At 42.5% G+C, this 25,188-nt stretch overlaps 1 protein-coding gene across 1 annotated transcript; it reads left to right on the top strand.

Annotated features, from left to right (window-relative positions):
- The first annotated feature begins 3,279 nt into the window (after positions 1-3,279).
- Positions 3,280-3,742, top strand: LOC307177291 (small ribosomal subunit protein uS8-like). The gene has a single exon (XM_079904343.1). The coding sequence runs from the start codon at positions 3,312-3,314 to the stop codon at positions 3,663-3,665; it is 354 nt and encodes a 117-aa protein (XP_079760469.1). The 5' UTR covers positions 3,280-3,311; the 3' UTR covers positions 3,666-3,742.
- The last annotated feature ends 21,446 nt before the right edge of the window (positions 3,743-25,188 follow it).

The following is a 25,188-nucleotide window of genomic DNA, read 5'->3' as shown; positions in this document are numbered from 1 at the left end:
GTGTCCAAAAGTTGTCCTTTTAGGCTTTTTACTGATTTCTCCATGTTCCTCTGGCAAACTCCTACATTTTTTCCAATTCCAGTACTGTGGTTGGGTGTCTTCCCCAGAAGACAACCTGAAACCCTCTCAGGCCTTAGGAGATGACCTGAATACTAGCCTTAATTAACCTAGATCAACACAAAATTCTAGAGTGGAGCCATTCTCCTAGGTAGCAGGCAGAAAAATTCCTGGAAGTTTCCTGGGGAAAAGACAGAGACTGATTAGCAATTTGCTAAAAAGTACTGAGTACCTTGCAGGCCACCAGGTACTAGCTGAGGTAGTTCCAGCTCTTCAATGCCTTGCCGGGATTTAAATGCACAGTGAGGTGAGTACTAAGGGCACTAATGTCCTGTGGAGGGCTTTATTCTCCAAGGGCTTTCTGAGTGCACCTCTATCTTCCTTGTGCCACTGGCACCCTAGACTCAAGCTTAGTCATCCCTGAAATGCTCCCACACTACCCAGTGTCAAGGAACCACAATTCTAGACTTTGGACACAGGTGAACCAGGAGGAAGTCCCTACTCTTCTTGTGTAAATGTAAGGAAGTTACTGCTACATTTTTTTTTCCATCAACAATATTAGTACTATAGAGTGCTGTGAGAATTAAATAACATGCTTAAATCACCAAGAACAGGGCCAAGCACTTTATAAGTACTCAGTAAATGGTAGCTGTTGTATTTACTATAGTTCATTGCCCTGAGAACAAAAGGACCAGAAACAGAAAGGAGGTTTGGAGATGGATTTGAATCCCTGCAAGTTGAGTTCTCCCACCCCATCCCCGACAGTTGCTTAATTGTGATACTTTTGTCTACTCTGTGCCTGCTTTCTAGTAGGGTGAACTGGACAGTTCTGCGTGTAGTCAGGTGATTCCTGTGCACACTAAAGTCTGAGAGGCGCTAGTCTGAAAGCCGCTATGTTGTACTGCTTAGGTGTCCTTATTTTACAGAATGTAAGCTGTAAGTCTAGTCACCTCACTTCAGTCAACCTACTGTAAGTCAACACACACACTTATCAAGCCTTCTGTAAAACACTAGATGAATCAGCAATCAGCCAACTTTTGTGAAGGCTGAACCCTGAGGGTCTCAAAGAAGTGTAAGTCTTATTCCCTGACTTCAAGGTGTTCACAGAGCATGAGAGGGAATCTGGCATGCATATAAGTCAAAATAAACCATTTTTAACTAAATGTGTTTGGAGTTCAGAGAAAGGAGAGGGAACTGTGGGCCAGAGCCACCATCTTGATCTTTCACTGAATACCCAATTCTTTAGGCCAAAATTTGACATTCCAAATGGGCTTCCAGAGTGAGTTTCCATACTTAGACTCCACACAGAAGTTAACTATGTACTGGTTGACAAATAGGGAGCAGAAGTAGACCTTTCTGAGCAATGCATGACCATGATAAGAAATTTGGAATGATGTAGATCTGGGCTCAAATCCTGTGTCCACCACTAACCAGCTATGTGACCCTGAGCTTCATAATCTTTGAAGCCCAGTTTCCCCATCTGTCTCTTAGAATAGCAATACCTTCTTTTGAAGGTTCTAGTGAGGCTTAGAATATCTGCAATCGCTCCGGTGGATTGTATGGAAATGGTGATTATATTACATTGTCTTGTTAGCTACAAGAAAAAGCAGGCTGGACTATATCATTCCTTAAATCACATTTCAAAAGCCGCCTTCTCTGTGGAGCTCTGCAGGCTCCAGCCAAGTGTAATTCTCACTTCCTTATGCTCCCACAGCACTTATTTTTGAACCTCTGTTTCAGAACTTAACTGGTGTCCTGCCATTTATTTCTTTATGTTTTGCTTCTCTACTGTATATTCATCTCTACATCAACACCTAGCAGAGAGCCTGGCATTAAATTTTGAAAGAACAAGTTTAAAAATGTTTCAATTTCTTGTATGGGTTCTGACTTTCACTATAATTTGTATTAAACTGCAGGCTCTAAAACCTGAACCCTTTTGCTCATAGTTTATACTAAAATTATGTATTTTGAACATGTATCTGCTTAAACCTTGATTTTTCAATGCTGGGCTTATTCTTTAAGACCAACCTGCTATGCTTGTTTTGTTTTGTGATGTCAGTTGATCCTTCCAGTAATAGTGAAAGTAAAATCTAAATTCTAAACCAAAACCACCAGCAGGATTTTACTCAGCATTCTCTACCCACTCTGTGCACATCTGCTCCCCAGACCTTTTCTGAGCTTTGTGGGAAAGATCCTGAGCTAACAGGAAACATGGTTGTTTTAAGTTTCAGCTGTTAACATTGTTGCAACCATTACCACTTTCTGAATTAATAGCTGCAAGATAAAACCCACCTTTAGCAACAGTTTTGAAATCCTTGACTCCATGCCAATAAAAATGCTAGGGAAACCTTCCCTAGAAAAAGTCGTGTGAGCAGGAAGTTGCCCAAGAGGTAATGTGGTCAAATGTGGTCTTGACCCTAAAAAGGCAGAAGAACTTGTGCCTGAGGCGAGGGTGGTGTCATTGAGGACTTAAAAATAGAATTCTAGAAAACTTTGGGTCAAATTCTTCTAAAATCAGCCCTGTATAATTTATACACCTCCCTCCACACACATGCACACGCGTTGGAAGTGGTTGGTACCACTAACTTGTGGGATATTCTTTGGAAATAATAATAATGAATAAGCACTTACTAGGTACATGGTATGTGCTAAGTACTAACTTTATATATATTGTCTCATTTAGTCGCTGTCGTCATCCACTAGTAGGCAGTGTTATTTTCTGCTATTGAGAGAGGGGAAAACTGAGGCACTTTGTAATCAAGTAACTAGCCAAAGGTCACATGACCAATGAGTGGAAGAGTTAGGATTTGGACCCAGGTGAGTCTAATTGCAGAGTTCTCAGGCTTAACCACTACTCAATCCATGGAAAAGGAATATTTATTTTTAAAGTGAATCCATGAAGTATATTCAGTAAGGTTAACAATGTAGTTTTTCAGTAGTTTATGAAATTGCATTCATTTGTACTTTTCTCAATCATGTATTCATATCCTAAATGTGCCTTCCTGGGGTGATTTCACAGCTTACTCTTTAATTGAAAAGCATTTTATGACTGAAAGCAAACTTAATGAAAGATCATGAAGTGTCTGTGGTTCTGAGTTTAGGCAATATGAAAGATACCAGGCAGAGAGCCTCATTCTTAGAATTATTGTTTATATGGGCCAATGATGAATAACTTTCACGTGATAGATATGTAGTAGAAGTTTAAAGTAAAAAGTGAGTTTGCTTTCTTTCCGCCATCTTTCCGTGCCGCCATAATGGTGCGCATGAATGTCCTGGCTGATGCTCTCAAGAGTATCAACAATGCCGAAAAGAGAGGCAAACGCCAGGTTCTTATTAGGCCGTGCTCCAAAGTCATCGTCAGGTTTCTCACCGTGATGATGAAGCATGGTTACATTGGCGAATTTGAAATCATCGATGATCACAGGGCTGGGAAAATTGTTGTGAACCTCACAGGCAGGCTAAATAAGTGTGGAGTGATCAGCCCCAGGTTTGATGTGCAACTGAAAGATCTAGAAAAATGGCAGAATAACCTGCTCCCGTCCCGTCAGTTTGGTTTCATTGTACTGACAACCTCAGCTGGCATCATGGACCATGAAGAAGCAAGATGAAAACACACAGGAGGGAAAATCCTTGGATTCTTTTTCTAGGGATGTAATACATACGTGCAAATAAAATGCCTCAGAGGGGGGAAAAAAAAATGAGTTTGACATTCTCAGGAGTGACTTTTTTGTACCCAAATATCACTGCTATCACTGCATTACTAAATAATATTTGCTTGCTCCTGTTTATTAATCATGTACAGCCACTGATCTAAGAACCTTATATGTATTAACTCATTAATTAAATCTACAAATGACTGGCTCTGTCCATGAAGTAAATTATTTAAAGATAATGAAACATTCTTAAGGGGTTTAGAACTTCCGTAGTTATTAAACAAAATACATTAGGATTTACCTCTTATGGAAGGAAACTCATTTTTTCCCCAGGACTCAACATTTTCAGCCTTTTCTCAATACCGTATCACATTATGCACGTAGAATGTACCTTAGAACATCTCAGATCACATTTTAACATCAACTTGCTTCAAATTTCAGTGACATCAGCCCTGACAAAGCGCCTAATTTCAGGCCTAAGGAATTGCTTCTTTCCTTTGACTAAAAAAGCCTCTCTTTCTCTCTCTCTCTCTCTGAGGCATGAAGATCCATGGCTCAAGACACCTTATCAGGGTAGTGAAATTGAAGATGCCCTTGTTACTCACATAAACATGACTCTCTCTTTGGAAAAGTATCATGGACTGTGCTTTGTTTACTTAGAAGATGCTACAAGCGTGCCTGGATGCTCTCTTCTTAAAGCTTCCACCCATACTGACACAAGACACATTTTCTTGAGCCTTTTTTCAGTTCATTTATTAATTTCCTGAATTTACTCATGTTGTTTACCTCTCTGGGAAAAAATCAACAAGAAAGCCTGGTTAGCTTTCTCAGTATCAATGATAATGATCATTTATGATCACGTTTATTGCTAGTAGTGAAAAGAGCGTAAACCGAGATTAAGAGACTGGAGTCCAGGTGTGGTTCTGTCATTGACTAACTGTGTGACTTAGGACAAGCCTATTAATATCTTTGGATCTTTGCTCTCTTGATCTGAAGTGAAGGGGTTGGAATAGGTGATTTTTTAGGATTTATTCAGTGCTAGAACTTTTCACATTGATCTTAAAATGGTACATATTTATCCTCCCTAGATTTCAGTCAGTAATGCATATAATCACCAATATGTAACCAAAAATCCAAGAAGGCATCCAGTGCTGTTATCTATAGGAAATATGTCTAGAGCAGGGCAGACCAATCAGGCAACATCTTCTCAAAGCACCTCTGTCTTCCACTATCCATTACCAGTGAGACAGAGCCATTCCTCTACTGAGGCATTTCCAAGTAGCATTCTGTAGAACCTTTGAGTACCCTGAGAAATAGGCGTCTGTGGTCAAAGTCGTTTGGGCAACACTATATTCCTCTTGGAGATTCACAATGCATATTAACATGCTTAGGGCTCTGAGAAGTCCTGCATTAAAAATACTTGTTGACTTTGCTGAACCTAGCATGTCTCTAACTTCATTTACCGTGGAACTATTTCCTTGGTCATATCTATCAACATTCCAAGAAGAATAAACTCTCTCAGAATAGAATGTTTGAATTGTTATTCTAGAGTTAAAGACTTCAGAACAGTCGTAAGGTTTTCTCCCTTTGGAAAGAGAAGGGAATTATAGGCCGTGTTAACTAATTTAATGAATGCCTACAAAGATGAGCCCTCTTGATAGATGCGATCTGCAGGCATTTTCCTTACAAACAGCCACAATAAAGTGCCTGTTGTCTTCAATAGGACAAAGAGCCCCCATTCTCACTGGTAATAGTGTAACCTTGCTCCTTTACACTGAGGAATATTCCCTTGCCTTTATACGTTTGTACTGGCCTCCAGGTTCTTTGACATTCTTTTAGAAATAGTTGAAAGTGGTATAAGACAAACACATTCATTCTGTGCACTCGAAGAGGTATCATAGAATAGTTTATCAATGACCACTGGGAGACAGCTCTCCATGGGTCTCTAGTATTTCTGTACATCTTATGAGCAAGACACTCACTGCCCTTTCTTCCAGACTAGATTTTCAAAGATATTTGTATAGTGAACAGCCTTTAAAGATGGTGATAATGTCTGCCTCTAGAGCAAAGGGCATGCATACTTACTGTCCAGTATAATAAAGGTAATGTCTCTCTCCAGAGCAAAGGACAGGCAGACACACTCGTTATAAAGGGTTCACATTCTCTGAGCTCATGGTCCCCTCTCTTATAACACAACCTACTGTTAATGTGTTAGAGCTCAAGGAATGGACACATAAAAAATGCTGATACTTCTGGCTACTGCTGTTGCTGTGAGGGATGAACATGTTTCCATCTCTGATCCAGGAGCTTCATGTCTTCTACCAGAATCCAAGAAACTGGAGCAGGCTGATTTTTTAGCTTGCAAATAATAAAAGTCTCAGGCTTTTCACAGTCCTTAACAGTAACTGGCTTTTTCCTTCTTATGAATTGGACAGTGGTGGAATAACTTCATGTCCTTAGGTGTTCTCCCTCCCTGGTGCTGTGAACATACTCTCCTATGAGTGCTTCTGTAGGCCTGTTGTAACATTAATAGCTGTCCAGCCCACTTTCTGAGGAACATTCAGTAGAGGGCTGATAGAAGTGATGTGCTCTGATTATGGGATATCAAGGAAAGGCACAATGAATTTCTGTCCGGCATGATAATATTTCATTAAAATGATTAGAAACTATCTTGCTTTCTATCTTATTTTAAAGGAATTTAAAAATTAATCCTCAGTGAAAAGGAAGTACCATCTTACAGTAAAGAATGGATAAGTATGTGTCTGAGGGCGGGAGGGGTGGATACTTCTGAGTTAACTGCACTGACTTCTTCCAAAAGCAATGTAGATAAAGGAAAAGACTAGAGTTTGGGACTTCCCTGGTGGCGCAGTGATTATGAATCCGCCTGCCAATGCAGGGGACACGGGTTCGAGCCCTGGTCTGGGAGGATCCCACATGCTGCAGAGCAACTAAGCTCGTGCACCACAACTACTGAGCCTGCGCTCTAGAGCCCTCGAGCCACAGCTACTGAGCCCGCGTGCCACAACTACTGAAGCTCGCATGCCTAGAGCCCGTGCCCCACAACAAAAGAAGCCACTGCAATGAGACCGCACGCACCGCAGCGATGAGTAGCCCCTGCTCGCCACGACTGGGGAAAGCGTGCGCAGCAACGAAGACCCAATGCAGCCATAAATAAATAAATAAATTTATTAAAAAAAAAAGACTAGAGTTTGGATAAGATAAATTGCTTCACGTGGCCAAAGGCAGCATGATTTTACCATAACATGAAAATAACAGTGACCAAGTTTAAGAAACTGAAAACATCCAGATTTCTTGAATGTCAACAACATTCTTCAGTTTGTAAGATACTCCCTACAACAGTCTATTTACACCTTATCTGATGTCATTTCATATTAACTGTTGATTTCATTGGCTAAACCAGAACTCAAAATTATGAGTTCTGTAATTATGCTTTTGACCAGTTGCTTTGAAACAAATATTTTCTGATCAAAAGGGTTTCAGGAACTTTAGAACATAACAATAATAGGTTTGTGAGCAACCTGGTCTGGAATTTTTAAGAGGTAGTCTGATAACTTGCTACAGTGATTTGAATGCCACAAATAGGGTAGTAAATTAACATTTGTTAAGTGCTCTCTGCCAGGCAGGGTCTAAAGCATTTTACATGTATGATTTCATTTACTCCATGTAACAACACTATGAAGTAGGTACTATCACTGTCCCCATTTCACAGATGGGGAACCTGGGGGCACAAGTAGGTAATGTGACTTGCCCAAGGTCATGCTGCTAGTAGGTGGCAGAGCCAGGAATAGAATCAAGGCGCCTACAATGGAATCAAGCCTACACTCTTACTCTACTCTTGTACTTCCTTTCTGCCTTATAACATCAGAATTTTTTAAACTTCTAGAAAATGTGATTTTTTTTCCTGTAATGCTTAAGGGAAATAAACATCAATTTCCTTGCTTCTTTGGAGTTTTATCTGTAGATTATCTTCCCAGATATAATGTTTTGTCCTTCATTTCTCCGTAATGAATATATGTCAGGACCACCATTAAGGATGAATTATGTCCAACATCAGCCCATGTTGACTGAGAAGAGAGATATTGTGTAGCTCATTTTGAGCAGGGACACACTCCAATTAAGCCACCTTGAAATGTTCTATTTTGATGCACCTTAAACTCCTGATACAAGAAGCATTCGAAAAATCTTTTAATAATCTAAAACAAATACAAAATTTTGAGTGTTTGTCTTTCAGTCTGTATCCAGAGAAGGAAGAAAAAGTAGCAATACTTTTAAAGTTACCAGTTCTTTACTTGGGCAAACTTTAATTTTTCATGATCAGGAGTGGTGCTACTACCAGTCCCCAAATCACCCACGGTTGCCACAGTCCCCAGATGGACACATTGTGACCCTGTCTAGGCTAACAATCACATCACATCACAGTACTTTTCTTCAAATCAGACTGGCGGCTTATCCCAGCTAATCTACCAAGGAGAATGGAGGTGGGCAATAATAGGGGACTTCTAAGTGCTTTAAGGGGAAAGGAATTTTTAAAATCTTGGCTGACTACTACTTAGGTTGATGAGATCATTTAATATACAGCATTTGTAGATTGCTGGCCAGCCTCTGGAACTCCAAAATGATTTCTGAAAATTTGTGATAGGAAGGTTTCACGTGAAACTCTCTGCAAGGTTAGATCTGTTCAGTGTCTGGCTAATGAAGACAAATGGTGTGGCACAAATTTCAGCCGCAAGAACAAGATCCACTTCTGCATCTCCTGCCACCATTTTCAGAAGAAAATGCAGGAGTCATCATGGTCTTTGTGGAACGACTTTTGTGGAGATTGGTCGGTATTTTTCTTTCTGTCGAGGACTGGAAGAAGTTTCAAATCTGGAGTGAATCTAGAAGTTTAAGAGGAGTGAGTTGATGGTTCACAAAGCTCCTTGGGAGCTTCCTGGTTGTGATCTGCTGCTGGCTTCCTTACTGGGAGGGCAGGGAGAGACAGAAGAAAGAAGCAGACCACTCCAGATTGGTAGGTGCAAGGCTTCATACGGAGATTTACTTACAAGGCTTGTCTTGTGCAGATGCAGGACAAGTAGATTTCTGCACCTGCCCGCTGGAATCTAAGAGTTTATATTGAGGTCTTAACTGGGTTCAGTCGCGTACACAGTCTAGATAGTCTCATTACCACGTTATTATTTGAAGGCTTCATTCTTGGGGCAGCTTCTGGGAATGGCGGAAGCAAGTGGAGCACATATTCCAAGGACAGGGGAGCGGTGGGATTCCTCCAACTGCTCGGGTCCAGCTTGCAGGTCAAACCAGTGGTCACGTCTTCTCAGTGACCTCCCCCAACACAAGTGTGGTTCCATCTCCTGACCTCTGTGAGACCTCAAGTAGCTGCACAGAAATAGTGTAATCCCTTAACTAAAAGGATTTGGATTTATCTGGATTTTAATCTGCATTGTGTGTTTTTGTAACTAATATGATAACTGAATGTCTATGGATCCAACATTTTTTGGCCAAATCACCTTCGGAAGTGTTGCAGTTGTTTGCTCTGAGGGGACACTCTCATCCCATTGGCACATGCCTTTGTAACTCTTTACTACCACCTTGATTTTGTACAGGTCTTCACACTACCTTCTGCTTTCTCTCATTTCTCTTTTCTCATCTCTCCACTCTCCTCCAAATTTTGTCAGCCTTTTAAAATGTCCTATTCAAATTCTCTCTCCATAAAGTTTTTTTTAAAAAACACTTTTTCTGTAAACTCTTACAGTAATGAATCATCTTTTTATCTTCCATAGCTGTGAGAACTTGGATAAGCTGCTTAACCTCTCTGAGCTTCAGGCATAGTTTAACAGGGATAGTTATAGTATTTAATTTATAGTGTGTCTGTGATGATTAGATTAGCACAGTGCCTGACACATTGTAAACATTCAATAAATGTTAACTTTCATTAATATTCAACAGCTAATTACATCTTCTTTTTTGACACTTTACATTTTTTTCTGTTTCCCACATAGTTGATGTTCAAAAATTACTTGTTCACTTAATTATTTTAATAAAATGTCAAAGGAGGAGTCTTTCTATCAAGCTTGTTTTTTAAGTATATTGACAAACATGAAGAGTTGCCAGTTGCCAATTTTCTTAAAAGTCAACTTGTTAACTTGATATATAATAAAAAAATTTTAAAGTAAGCATAATGAGTGCTTACTGCCTGAGTAAACTATATATAATTTTGACTATTTCATTTCTATTTCAGTGTAACATATCACCCATGATACATTAAAATAATCATCATATCTCTTCACCCCCAAATTTAAATCCATTAAATTTTTTTTGGAAAAATTCTTATCTGAAATATTTGTCATATTGCAGTACTTCCTCTGATATGAGCGATTCACTGTTTTAATAATTAGTGTGGAAAGAAAATACACACTGAGAATTTTGAAATATTACTTTTATTGTTTACTTAAATCTGTATGCGGGAAGAAATAGCTGGTTTTTCACACAACAATATTACAGGTTCTCTTTTATACATGATTTATACAGGGATACATCATGAATTTGTGATCTACAGGAGAGGAAGGACCTTGAACTCAGAAGTGAACACATTTCAGAAAGTTGTTTGAAAGGTAAAAACTGACAGTATTCATTTTAGAACAGAAACAGTCTTCCATTTGAAGACAAGAGGAGTCCACATATTTTGTTCAGAAGAATGAATGGGAATATGGCGTTAAAGATCAGGACAGGGGGCCTGAAACTTGTTCAAGAAGTGAAGATTAAGATCTTTAATGTTAGTTGAATTTCTTTTAACTTTTTATTTTATATTGGAGTATAGCCGAGTAACAATGTTGTGATTGTTTCAGGTACACAGCAAAGCAACTCAGCCACGCATATGCACGTATCTATTCTCTCCCAGACTCCCTTTCCATCCATGCTGCCACATAACATTGAGAAGAGTTCCCTGTGCTGTACAGTAGGTCCTTGTTGGTTATCCTTTTTAAATATAGCAGTGTGTACAGTTGAATTTTTAATGTTTAGAATACAAAGTTCTGTTAATCACAGGGGACCCACTTGGTCAATATTACTTGGATATCTTTAGAAGATAGTTTAACTCTTCAAGTAGTTCTAACTTCTCAGTCCATTGTGTGGCCTCTTATAATGGAGACAAAACTTTAAATGATAAGTCGAAAGCTTCCTTCAAAATCTCTCTCAACTCCTCCCTTTCCTCCATTTCCATTTGCAGTTCTGCTCTGCCAGTTTAGCTCTCACCACTTCGTGGCTACACAGCGGCTACTACCTCTTTCCCAGTTTTCCCGTCTTAGCTTCAGCCAGACCACTGTCCATGCAATCGCCCAATTTATTGCCCAAATACTATGAATGGCTGGACATAGTAGCTGCTCAATACATGATAACTTCAACTTGCTTTAAGTAAGTCCCCACTGCACAAAGGAAAAAGTTTAAACTCAAAGCCCTGATGGTTTGTAAATAATAAAAGACTGTGGTATAATAAAGAATATATTTGGTGTTTGTCTATTCCTGGTACAGAGCTTCTGAAACTTTTGGAATTCCCTGAGTGATGAAGTGCCTTTGTGAAGTTAATGAGGTGACTCATCTGGGCCTCTAGATAGTTTCAGGATAGGGGCTGGACGTCCGAAGGACCAACCATGTAATTCGAGTGTTGGAACTTTGGGCCAGGCTGACCTCTGGGATTGGGGGTGCCTGGAGATTGAGTTCAATCATGAGTCTGATGATTTAATCAATTATGTCTATGCAATGAAACCCCAATAAAAACCCTGGACACTGGAGCTCAGTGGAGCTTCCCAGTTAATGAACTCACAGATGTGCCTGGAGAGTGACATGCCCTGACTCCATGGGGAGAGGACGCTGAAGCTGTGTGCTCTCTCCTAGACCTCATCCTACGCATCTCATTTGGCTGCTCTTGGTTGTATCCAATAAAGTTGTAATCATTGAGCTCAGTGGGTCATTCTAGTGAATTTTCAAAATGAAGGGAGTCATGGAACCCCCAAATTTGTAGCCAGTTGGGTAGAAGAGTGGGTGGCCTCGCGAGCTCCCAAGACTCACGGCTGGCATCTGAAGTGAGGGCGGTCCTGCGGGGGACTTTGCCCTTAACCTGTGGAGTCTGTACCAACTCTGGGTGGTCAGTGTCAGGACTGGGTTGGGGTAGAAAGAGAGCCTACAGTACTGAGAAGCTATTCCTGGAAATCTATGGAAACAGATCAAGTTACCAGAGCATGATTTTGTACATCCTAGGTGTAATGGAAAGACTGATTTACTAAAGGCCTCCCCAGGACCACAAAATGATAACTCTGCTTCCTCTAATCTGGCTTACCTGGAACCTGTTAGGATGGCCTCATGGTAAAGAATCATGCCTGTGAGTCATTTAAAGAGGAGTCCAAATATTTTGACCAGCCTAGGGCAAGGCATTTGGAATGCATTGTGATCTATGGTCTTAATTCCACAAGGTCCTACCAATGGTTTATTTTGGCAGAAGACAACATAAGTGTCCTTTTCCACTTAGTGTCTCTGAGAAATATTCCACCTAGGCAAGACAACCAAGCCTGGCTGATGAGTTACAAGTAAATAGGGGTGTTATGTACCAGGACTTGGAATTCTCTGTACTGTCTGCATCCCCAGTAGTAATTCTGAGAAGAATCGAGCTGCTACTGCTGGTAGTAATAGTTATGGGAGGAGGGAAGGCATTGCCTATTTATTGTTCAACAAGCTATCTGTTTCCAATTTTGCCAGTAAAATATAGCAACAAAGGGAAAGAAAAAGAGAAGCCACAGGCACTGAGCACCTATCGCCTACCAGGCTCAGGATGAGTGCTTTCACTTAAGTTAGCTTATTTCATCCTGGTAACCTCGCTGAGGAGGAGGTATCGTCATCTCCACTCTACAGACTCTCAAACTATGGCTCTGAGCTCCCTGAGGTCTCCCAGCTAGTGAGTTAGTAAGCCGACTGGATGCAAATTTAAACTCTACACTCAACTCTACTGCCAAGTTTCCAGCTTTGGGCCTCACCTTGGCAGCCTGAGTTACACTATGGTTTAGGAAAGCAGAGAAAGGTTATCTTTTCACCCTCAACTTGCCTGGAGGTTAGAGGAGAGTGGAGGTGGTTTAATCAATCCTCAACTTAGGCTATAGTAAGCACCTGAGCCAGTTTTCCCCAGATAAGTCAAAGATTGCCGCTGGTAAGCAACACTGAACTCTTTTAGCAAACTTTTCTCTCAGCATTCTCTCTTTTAGGCAAATTGGTGCTAATTCTGGGACAGGTGGCAACAAGCAACCATCACAGCCTCCTAGAGACGTCCTTGGTGCAGCTGCCCAGGGACCCCTTCTTGTGTTTAGAACACACCCCGCTCTTCCCCAGATTAACTCTGCCTACTTGTGAGTAGCCAGCAGTGAGTCTGCAAGCAAGAATCCTTGAGGGTGCATCCCTCTGTCCACCAGAAGAGCTGCTAGTGGGCTCAACACATGCTGAAACCACAGTGGGAGGATGAGGCTAAGGTTTCGGCACTGTTCAGTGTCTATTTGTCGTTAGGAAGGGGCCCTACCTAGTATGGTTGGCTCAGGATCTAACACTGCAGGGCCTGGAGTAGAGTGCCCAGTCCACTGGTGGCAGAGGCTCAAAGGAGTCAGACAAGACACACTGATCTTCACGGTGGCACTTGGCCACAATCAGGGCAAGTAGCCTAGGACAGCATCTCACCTGTCCAAAATTGTGAACAGACTGGACTGGAGCCTAGGCAGAGTGTAGCCACTCCCAGACAGCACCTAGAGCTGAACAGTCTCCCTCCCGTTTCCTAAGGTTTCACAGCAGTTGATTTCCCATGGAAACAAGCAGAAATCTGTTGTAATCATCGGGCATTTTTAGTTTCCTAATTTGTATGGGAACCTGGAGATACAGACATATGGTACATTCATCATCCCAGAAAGCTACAGCTGAAAGAAAAGCAGTTAAAGCCAGTCTTAAAACTGGAAAGCTTCAGCATATGCCTTCAAATGACTTTCCTTAATCTCAGAGACTGTCAACGGTGCTGCCAAAAGACTTGGTTCTGTTTCAGCTCAGTCCTTCCAGCAGGATTTGCGTTTGAACCTTGGTGTGTGCTTCCCCTGCAGCACAGCACAGCCGGCCAGCTCTTGCGGTTCGATGGGGAGCCCCCTTTCAGTTGCTGAACCAGATTGAGAGGGTGAAATGAGCGCTGGCTGAATTCTAATTCTGACCCTGGCACAGACTAGTCCTGTGACCTTAAAACTGAGCTTCTCTGTGCCTCGTTATCCTGCTCTGAGAATTTCATTCAATCATTAGCAAATACTGAATACTTATTGAACATCTGTGGCAGGTACTGTTCTAAGAACTGGGAAGACAGCAGTGAACAAAATAGTGTCCCCACCTTTGTGGAGTTTAGATTCTATTGTGGCGAGATAAACAATAAAAGAGTAGGAGGCATAATATAAGGGTGATAAGGGTTATAATAAAGCAGGGGAAGGGAGTATCTGGGCTGAGCAATTACCAGTTTAAAGTATGTGGGTCAAGGAAGTGCTCACTGGAGAGGAAGCAGCTGAGGAAAGGCTTGAAGGAGGAGTGAGAATGAGCCACATTGATATCGGAGCACTTGGGTGGAGGCCTTGAGAAGGAGATTACCTGCTGTTGTTGAGGAGTAGCAAGAAGTCCAGGGTGGCCACCCAGCCTATGGTGTTTTGTTATAGCAGCCTGAGTGGACTGACACATAGGCTAGAGTTGGAAAGAGGGTATTTGTGACTAAGGGTGTCAAGAAAGATCATGGGGAAGAGAATATCTGTGCACGTATCGGTTTGGAGAAGCTTTCTGGGCCTCCAAACAGAGAAGACTGTGAAGCTAGAGTTGAGTTGTGCAGTGGAAATTATATCTAGCTTGCAAGGGTGCCCAGGACCTCAAGTAGGACCCAGTGAAACTTACTTCCTTTATCTTAAGGACAAGAACTCTGTATTGTTAATCTTTGTATTCTTAATATGTGCACAATAAATTTACTTGTTTCTAGATTTGAATTTAGTCACTTTATATAGTTCTAAGGTACTAAGGTACTGGAGACTTAAGGGTCAGGTCAGCGTAAAGTTCAGACTTCTGTCTAGAGCAGTTCTACCGAGTAGAAACGTAATGTGAGCCACACAGGTACTTTTAAGTTTTCTAGTATCCACGTTTTACAAAATAAAAAGAAAGCAATGAAGTTGATTTTAATTACATTATTTAACCCTAAACACTCAACTTATAGCCTTTCAACATGTAATCAATATAAAACTATTGGTATGTTTTATTGTTTTTCACTAATATTTTGAAATCCAGCATATATTTTATACCTAGAGAACATTTCAATTCAAAGTAGCCCCATTTCAAGAGCTTAGTGGCCACATGTGGCTGGTGGACAGGGTAGTTCTGGTGGCAAAATGGAGGGATTTTCCTCTCTTGCTTTATATTTTTATGAGCCTGGCGTTTGACTGTAGAAATGTGGTGTATTTTGTCAGTCAGACTCAGATATTACTTGTTCCTTTGCTTTATATAGCAGGCAGTTATGTGGTTCCCTCTCCTGTACATGTTGCAAACAGGATCTCAAAGTGTCTTTATGCCTTAACCACTTGGAACAGCAAATTGCCCTGCAAGTCTCCTGCTTCACTTGTTCTTACCTCCCACAGGTAGGAACACACCCCAATCAAAACCACGAAGGAAGATCCAATCACAAAGCTTCTGCTGGTGTGGGTGGTCATCCTAATGGCTACATTTAAAAATACTGCCTTTCTCTGATTTTATGTTAAAAATCTCTGTGATGAAAAACATAAAAATGCTGGAGGGGGGCACAAATAACTTAAAATTTATGGCAGGAGATCTTCTAGGCAATGGCATACATAGGAAATAAAAACAAAGGGAAAACTATCCTGAATAACATAGAGCTCACAGAATAAATGGGACTTTAACTTACATTTCAGTTTATAAAAACGACCTCATGTACTTTTGCTGACTTGTTCATGTTTCTAACTTACAGAATTCCTCCCTGACTCCAGAATGTTAATATTGGCGCTTAATGGGGAGGAATACTACGAGGAATCCTGTTCTAAGCACTTTGAATGTATTAATTAATTTAATCCTTATAACAGTCCAATGCCCCTTATTATAAAGCTACAACAGGTTTGACCTATACAAACAAACAAAAACCAAAATAAAATGGTGGTTAGAGGATCAGGGGTGGGGGGATAAGATTGATGGTGTTTCAGGGTACAGACTTGTAATGAGCAGTGGATTTGCCATAGAGATCTAATGTACAGTTCATGAATAGAGACAGTAATACTGTACTATAAGTATGTAATGTGATAAATAAATATCACCTTAAATTTACAAAATGTTATCTGTCAAATTTATCCAGTAAATAATAATAAAAAAAAGAAACATTAGAAAACCTCTAACAGGTTTGAATCTCAGCTCTGTCACTTGCTAGTTAGCAAACTCTCTGAGACTCAACTTTCTACTTTGTAAAATATGAATAACAATGTCTCAATTCACAAGACTGTTGTGCAGATTCACACAGATTAACAAGATTGTTGTGAGGTAGTGTGTGAAATGTACGCAGAACAGTGCTTGACAGTGTAAGGTCTCAATAAACATTACTACTATTATTGGTGACAAATGATTACAAATCTTGAGGAGAGAGGTTACAGATGTTCTAAGGCAAAGAGGCCGCAGGATTAGACTCTCTTCTTCTAGCCTTTAACAAGCTATTATTAGACAGTGGTTTTCAGCTTCAAGAACCACAATTTCCCCTGTCCATATATTAGAAAGTTTTGGAGTCTATGCTAACATTCAAGGCATTGGAGAACTCTTTCTAGAGTTTCTAAGCCAAGAATGTATTCCAACATCACTGACATTTTAAAAGTAATTTTAAATAGGTATTACATGTACATGATGCAAAATTCAAAGAAAATACAAGAAGATATGCAGAGAAAAGGGTATACAGTGTTATCATTTTTGTGTGTGTGTATCCACCAGAGATACTGTGAATATCCAAGCTTACACACTCTCTCTTTCAAACATTCAATCAGCAAATGCATTCAACTGAGTCTATTGTTTTTACTGAGATACAGTATTGATTAGTGTTTCCCAAGGACACTTTCTTACAGGTGCACAATAGCTACTGACTCTTGGTGATCAGTCTCAGCAAAGGCCCCAGAGAGGTGTCAGTAATCAGGTAAAAGAAGCAAGCAGGGGGTAAGATGAGAGCTCAAGGGAAGAGGGTGAAGCTGGTGAGTGACCCTGGCTGACAGACGTGGCTCTAAGAATTTTAAATGTACTGTCTTACTGAATTTTCCCAACCAGTTATTCTCTCCCATTTTGCAGAGGAGAAAATGGAGGTGTGGAAAGGTTAAGTGACTTGACCAAGGTAACACAGCTAGAAAGTTGGGAAGGCAAGATTCAGACTTAAGTCTGGCAGGTTTCAAAGCCCCAAGCCCAAGGACTTCCACCCTAGGGGGAGGACAAAGGGATCAGGTACCCAGGAGGTTGGAGAGGGGCTGGATTGCCAATTGTTTTAAATGCAGGGAGGGGGACTTCCCTGATGGTACAGTGGTTAAGAATCCACCTGCCAATGCAGGGGACATGGGTTCGAGCCCTGATCTGGGAAGATCCCACATGCCGTGGCGCAACTAAGCCTGTGCGCCACAACTACTGAGCCTGCGCTCTAGAGCCCGCGAGCCACAACTACTGAGCCCATGTGCCACAACTACTGAAGCCTGCGTGCCTAGAGCCTGCGCTGTGCAACAAGAGAAGTCACTGCAACGAGAAGCCCACGCACCGCAACGAAGAGTAGCCCCCGCTCGCCGCAACTAGAGAAAGCCACCGTGCAGCAATGAAGACCCAACATAGCCAAAAATAAATAAATAAAAGTAAAATAAAATAAATGCAGGGAGGGGTTGGGAGGTGAGATCTGAGAAACTAACAATTATAACATCAAAACAACAGACAATAGGAAGAGACCATAGTCAACAACCCTTCTCTGTCTCAGCACCTCTTCAGACCTGTGGACTTTAAATGTTCACAGAGGTCAGCTCTAAGACAAGCACCCAATAATGGTGACATTTTGTTGGGGAAGATAGACGGTCTATCCTCGGTGCTGCCTTACTCCATCCCCAGAATCTTCACTTCAGAGGCTAAGTGGAAATCAGTTATCATCACTTGAGCACATAACCAAGATTTCTGTAAGTGAAAATTCCTGAAAAAAAATATCTGTTCTTCAGTTCTGGTGGTGGTGCTGCTATAACAAAATGTCACGGACTGGGTGGCTTAAACAACAGACATTTATTTCTCACAGTACCAGAGGCCAGAAGTCCAAGGTCAACATGTCGCCAATTCAGTTCTCGTTAAGGGTCCTCTTCCTGGCTTGTAACAGCTGAATTAAGATGGGGAGAGGGAAAGGGAGCTCCACACTCTCTCATCTTATAAGGACACTAATCCCATTGTGGAGGCTCCACCCTCATGACCTCATCTAAATCTAATTACTGCCCAAGGCCCCACCTCCTGACATCATCCCATTGGGGGTTAGGGTTTCAACATCTGCATTCTGGAGGGGACGCTTACACTGAGTCCATAATATTAACAATGACACAATAATGCATGCATACAGAGTTTGGCAGTTGGCACAGAAATTTCACATATATCACCTCATTTACACCTCACATATGTTGTTGGTAAGTTAGTTTTTATTTTCCTTGTTTTAGGGATGAGGAAGCTGAGTTGAGAAGGATTCAGTGATTTCCCCAAGGTCACCCAACTAGTAAGTGGCAGCAGTGGGGTGCAAACTCAGGTCTTCTAATTCCAAATCCCGTGTTCTTTCAGCTGCATGAGGAATCAGGCCACTCTGCCTCAAGTATTAACAACAGCAACAGTGAAGCAGGAACAACAACTGACATTTATTTAGTGCCCTACTAAGTGTCATTCTCTTTGAAAACATGATCTCCTAGGACAGGTACAATTATTCTATTTTACACCCATGAGAAAACCTAAAATTATCAAGATTAAGTCACTTTCCAAGATCACATAGCTACTGCATGACAGAACAAGTATTTGAACCAGATCTGGTTGAACCTAAAGATTATGTTCTTACTAAATGCTCTGCACTAGTGGCCTTTGAAATGCTCTTTGAAAAACAGTATGTAAGATGAAAATATTCTGTTAGACATATTTATGGAGATTTTAGTCAAAAATGGATTTCTTGCCCTTTAAAAACATTAGAGTCCTACAATGTACTCTATTGAAAGTCCTATTTTTTAGACACCACAGATGGAGGACAGATGTTTCTTTATGCTCTGAAAGGTCCACTCTATGTAGCTGACCATAATGAGATTGTATCTTGTTCTGAATGTTTCAGAAAAAATGGCATCGGACAGATCATTCCAAATGAAAGCCAAATCAAAGGAGCGACGGCATAGATTTGATGAAAACAACAACACAATGTTATTCAGTGGTTTGGGTGGGAACTTTTCATTTCAGAGTTCATTCTGAACCACGCAGACATTTTCAGAGGCGCTCTACCCTAAAATTCAGCCTGAAGGCAGAGAAGTGCACGTATGTCTGATGGAGACTTATGTGATGGGGCGGGGTGCCGCAGGTCCGGGTAGTGTGATGCTGAACTTTCTTTCAGTATGATACAGAATTACAGGTAGAATAAAGGCCCTAAGCCGTGGAGAGTGAGTGAAAACTTTGCTGTGAGTTAAGTATGACTATTCATGGAAATGGATGCTTTCTGTGAATTCAAGAGTCATACTTCAGTGCCTGGGCATATTTTAAATGCCCACTCGGGAAGAATAATTAAACCTTTAAGATAATACTTAGGGTAATATGTTATAGCCTTTGTTGTGTTTTGGAGTCACGATTGCAAACTGTGAAAGTCTTTCAGGGCCAATAAATGAGTGCACTTATGGGTTTTTTTAAATTTTTATTTAATTTAATTAATTTATTTATTTTTGCTGTGTTGGGTCTTCGTTTCTGTGTGAGGGCTTTCTCTAGTTGCGGCGAGTGGGGGGCCACTCTTCATCGCGGTGCGCGGGCCTCTCACCGTCGTGGCCTCTCATTGCAGAGCACAGGCTCCAGACGCGCAGGCTCAGTAGTTGTGGCTCACGGGCCTAGTTGCTCCGCGGCATGTGGGATCTTCCCTGACCAGAGCTCGAACCAGTGTCCCCTGCATTGGTAGGCAGATTCTCAACCACTGCGCCACCAGGGAAGCCCTGCACTTACATTTTGACCATGCTGATTTCCAGGGTAGGAAGTCCATTTGTATTCCACAGAGAATCATGACATTTCAGAGACTAAAATTGGCCTTAACAGTCACCTAGCTCAATGCTCCTCATTTTACCGAAGAGGAAACCGAAGTGGGCCTAGTCAGGGTTAGTGACATTCTGGAGTCACTTAACAAGCTGGGGGAATGTTCCCTGAAGACCTCAAGGACACTAGGTCCAGGTTGTGGTTGTAGCCTTGGTTGAGTTTTTGCATAGTATCTAAGAACACAAACTCTGAAATCAGATCTGGATTCTAAACCAGATTTTTTTGTTTACTAACTGTGTGTGTTTTTGTGAAACATTTAACAAAGCCTCAGTTCTCTCATCTGTAGAATGAACATAAGATTTTTATGCTATAACCTCATCATACCCATTATACCCTCAAATCATGTACCCCAAGTTCTATTGAAACTTCCTCAAGCTTGCCCACAAGCCTCCGACAACTTATTCTTTCACAGTCTGTCCACAGAAGTACCCACTAGCAGTTTCTGGCACATACACTTGTCCTTAAGCTTTCTGGCTGACCCACTGGCCCTGGGATGAGGTTTGCCAATGCCTGGCTTTCTGCTTTTCATTCATTCTGTACCTACAATGTGCTAGGCGCTGTACTAGTTGAAGGGGATACAAAGACGAACAAGATTTGGTTTCTGTTGTCAATTTACTGAGGAAGAAATCTATAAATAACTTCACTACGTTATTATAAAGTTCAGGAATAAAAGCACTGAACTTCAGCTTGGGGGAAGGAAGGTGGTCAGAGACAAAATATTTTGTCTTAGTCTTAAAGAATGAATGGAAGTTTGACAGGTAGATAGGTAGGTAGGTAGGTAGATAGATAGATGATAGACAGTCTTCCAAATTTATACTGAAGGAAGGGACCTCTGATTTAGAGAGCAGCATGGGCAAAGGCATGGAGGTTTGGAAAGGCCTGGCACAGAGGACTGCCACGCCGTTCCCTGCGCTGGGCCTGTAGGAATGCACATGGGAAGTCCAGCACTGCCCCGAGGATTTGGAATCTGGCCAAAAGCAAACCACTGGGGTCAGGTCACATGGCTGCTTTGTTAAATCCCACAGTGCACCAAAGGGCAAGAACATTAATATTTCCAGTGAGTCACATGTAAATGACTGCCTCTTTCTCAAGGTACTTAAGTGGGGATGGGGGGCTTCTTCCATACTGGGCTACAGAGTAAAGGGTCAACACAGTTACATCTCTGATGCTGACGTCATTCCCGTCATGTGGCCTTGGATTTCATTTTCTCAACCTTCTTCTCTCTACAGTTACAAGAGGCAAGACTTCGTGTTTTTTTTTTTTTTTTGCGGTAGGCGGGCCTCTCACTGTTGTGGCCTCTCCCGCTGCGGAGCACAGGCTCCGGATGCGCAGGCTCAGCGGCCATGGCTCACTGCCCATCCGCTCTGCAGCATGTGGGATCTTCCCAGACCGGGGCACGAACTCGTGTCTCCTGCATCGGCAGACGGACTCCCAACCACCGCGCCACCAGGGAAGCCCCAAGACTTCTTTTAATCGCGCTGCCTGGCAGTGAGAGAACAGACAAGAGTGTGACTTAACCAGGGAGGGGGGGATATGTGAGGAGCAGGGCCTTTCCCTGTCCCCCTGTGGTCTGTCCACAGGCCTTCCCTCTATCCCCCCCCAAGCTTCCCCCCACCCTGGTCCTCTCCCCATCAGAAATGGCCCTACTGGGAGGGGAAGACAGAACCCCTAACAGGGCAGGGGTGCTGACTTGTCCAAGTGCTGGCCAGGCACCCTGGTTGCCCAGGGCAAAGTGAAAAAAAAAAAAAAAAAGGACAAGGTTTAACGAGCTATGCAATCTTTCTCCAAAACCCACAGCTGGGCTACACCCGACCCTGCCTGTTCCTTCTCCCCCTACCCTTCCCCATGTGAAGCTGTGTGAACAGTGGGTCCAAGGGCTCTGTCTGTGTCTCTGTCCAGGTGCTGAGCACCACTGCATCTGCCCTCCCCAATGATGTGGAATCCTCACTGGGGTGTGCTGTCCACAGATTTGTGAACTCCTGGTACAGTAAAACACTTTCATGTCAAAAAAAAAAAAAAAAAAAAAGAGTGTGACTTGACTTCTCAAAGAAGATTCTGACTGCCCTGTTCTCAGCAGTGCCCTCAGTGCTGGCGGATAAATGCTTCTTACCAATGGGAAACCCAACATGCCTTCCTTTGCACCGTAACTTGTTCACCTGTTTGTTCCCCCGGAGATTAGGATGCTTCCCAGGGCATGGTTTTCTCAGCCATCTCTTGGTTGCCCCTCCTCTTCATATTAGAAGAGAGAAGAAAGGGAGGAAAGAAAGGGCCCATGTGCTCCTGATGGGTCAGATTCTTCTTGTCCTGGTCTGGTGTACTTTTCTCATTTGGAGGAGAACACGCCCTTCACACATGTCAGCCAGTAGGATGGTCAGACATTCACAGAGAACCTCAAAGCCCTGTGCTGAGGCTCAGGTAGCCATGGACGCTGTCTACACCAGGTTTACAGTCTAGTCAGGAACACAGATGTTAAACAAGTAGTAGTTACCAAGGTAATGGTATCTAGTATTACCAAGGTAATACTGTCTCAAAGTAGAGTGCCAGTTGCCATGAGAACGCACAATGGGGGAATGTAAATCTGGTCAGGCAGGTGCTACCGTGAGGAAGTGAGCATTTAACTGGAGAAGTGGGTGAACCCGAGTTAGTGCGACAAATGGAGCATGGAAGAGCCTTCCAGGCAGTAAGAAATACATGTGTAAAGAGCAAGGTGGAAAAGAGCGTATTTTAAAAGATTTTTTACCACCTTTGGAGGAAAACTCATTAGAGCTAACACGAAGTGAGCACCCACTGGGGATCAGACAAAATGCTAAGCATGTACATAATTTCCTGGGATACTCCTGAGACCGAGAGGTTTGTTTCCATGATGGTGGGACCCTGTTTGTCTTGTTCCCATTGATCCCACTGTATCCTCAATACCTAAGGCAGGCCCTGGTTAGGAGCAGACACTAAATATTTGTAGAATAGGGTCTACATTTTACAGATGAGGAAACTGAAGCTCAGAGAGATAAGGTTACCCAAATCTTACTGGTAGAGATGAGACACCAGCCCAGGATGCAGCTGAGAGCCTTCCTGGCAGCTGGCTGACAGCCCAGCTCTAAGACAATGGACTTGCTTTCTCCTCTTCTTCTAGACACAGCAGAGCCAGGTCGAAGCCTGGAGAAGTCCTGAGCTGGGCGCCAGAGCACAGAACAGGTACACAGCACACAGCTCCAGGACAGCCCACCATGGGTCTGGTGCCTGATGGGCACACAGTCTGCCCTTGAGCTGGTACCCAATTGGGGCTTTACCCTAAATTCAGGGAGGAGCTGACATCTCTCAGTACACCCAAGCCTGGAGGTGTGTCTCTCCAACTGGGAACCTATTAGCTGACCAAACACTTAGGCCCAGAGTCCCATGAAACAGAAACCCAAAACTGAAAACTTGGAGGCATCTGTTGGTCCCAGATCAGCCTCAGATTTCACACTTTGGTGTTAAAGCCCAAGAGAACCTCCCAGGTCACCTTTGTACCTGTGCAACCTGAGGCCGTTTCTCCTAGTAAGGGAAATGTAGCCAGAGTTGATGAAGGCCCTCCTGGGAATGCTCCTATCTGCCCTGCCCTACGTGGCTCCTCTTCACCGCACACCTGGCTCTCCTGGTGGGGTGCTTGGCAGAGCAACACTTGAAAACCATCCCATCCTCCTTCACTGGCTATTATGCTTTAAGTTCTTCAGCTAATAAAAGACTTGTTCATATGTCATAAAACTGAGTCATTTACAAAGCTAAAAAATAAATGTAGGACATGCTCAAGCTCTTAAGAAAATTACTCATTATTAACCCTCATCAACACTTCCCACTCACTGAGCATCTTATATAGATCCGAATACTGGAGTTGGAAGGCACACCAGGGAACACCTAAGCTCATCCTCTCATTAGCCTCTGTTAGACGGGGACCCTGAGCACACTGGCGTCTTCAGATCACACTGGAAACGGCAGCAGCAAGGGCCAATGCCAAATCCTAGAAGTCACAAGGACCCCATATTCTCTCCCATTATGAGCTGGCCTCTGGCATCATCAGCATCTCCAAACTCCCGAGCCACAGCTCACCCCGAGAAGCTGATTTCCTGCAGCCCCTCCGGTCAGGAGCTCAGCTGGGGCCTCTGCTGATTATCTGAGGCAGCACCCCAGCCATCTGGCTCATTTCCAGTCTTACAAAAATAATTTTCTGTGGGCGGTCTTTTCTAAGCTGGAGGAGTTAGACTCACCACCAGAAAGAAAAAGGGAGGCGGGCCAGTTTCTTTCATCTTCTAGAAGAATATAAAAAGCAGCTAATGTAATGGTGCAAAGTCACTTGGTAAGTCATCTTTTCTTCCTGAGACAAGCTTGGTGAAGGGGTGGAGTGTCATGTGAGAGCTGCAGTCCCACTGTGTGAAGGGCCTTGGAGGCGGCTGATCTGGGCAGCTCACAGTGGGTCTGACATGCCCCTTGTCTTGAAGGGCAGGCATTCTGTAAAAACCAAGGGGAAATGCCAAGTGAACCAGTGCTTCAGGGAGTGGGTTCTTAGAGCTTGAGGTGAGGCTTTCTCCATGCTTAGCAGTGTGTGTTCAGCTAATAGGCAGAGCCAGGGAGGGACACACCATCTGCTTAGGGTGAGGAGCACAGCTTCTTATCTGTAGCACAGGAGGAATTCAATAAGGACAGCATCACCCGTCCCTCCTCCTCACTCTCCAAACGTCTACATCAGCAGAACGAATTTAGAACCAATTCAGCCTGAACTGTGATTGGTAGTCATTTTGCAAGTCTAAAATGTCTGCCAGCCTCTCCCTATAATAGATCAAGACTCTCAGGGAGTTAAACGAGAACTGCAATTCTGCATAAAACCCAAACCGACTGGGAGCCCCATTTGTACCTTCTTCATCCATCGTCTCCCACAGGGTCTGAAGTTCAGAATGGCACTCTGTTCTTCTAATGAGAGCACATGTGCTCATAGTTTAGGTTAGGACATTGAAATAAAAACTCTGCTGCTTCAAAAATAACCATGAAGTTTAAAATTACATTAGTCCTTTGGATGAAATTGTTATATTTATACTAAAGGGTGTTTAAAACTGTGTGTTTGTGTATATGTATGTATCTGCATGCA

The sequence above is a fragment of the Stenella coeruleoalba genome (genome assembly GCF_951394435.1).
Source record: "Stenella coeruleoalba genome assembly, chromosome: 1".
Lineage (NCBI taxonomy): Eukaryota > Metazoa > Chordata > Mammalia > Artiodactyla > Delphinidae > Stenella > Stenella coeruleoalba.
Note: the sequence above shows the minus strand (reverse complement) of the source record. Positions and strands in the feature narration are given on the sequence as shown.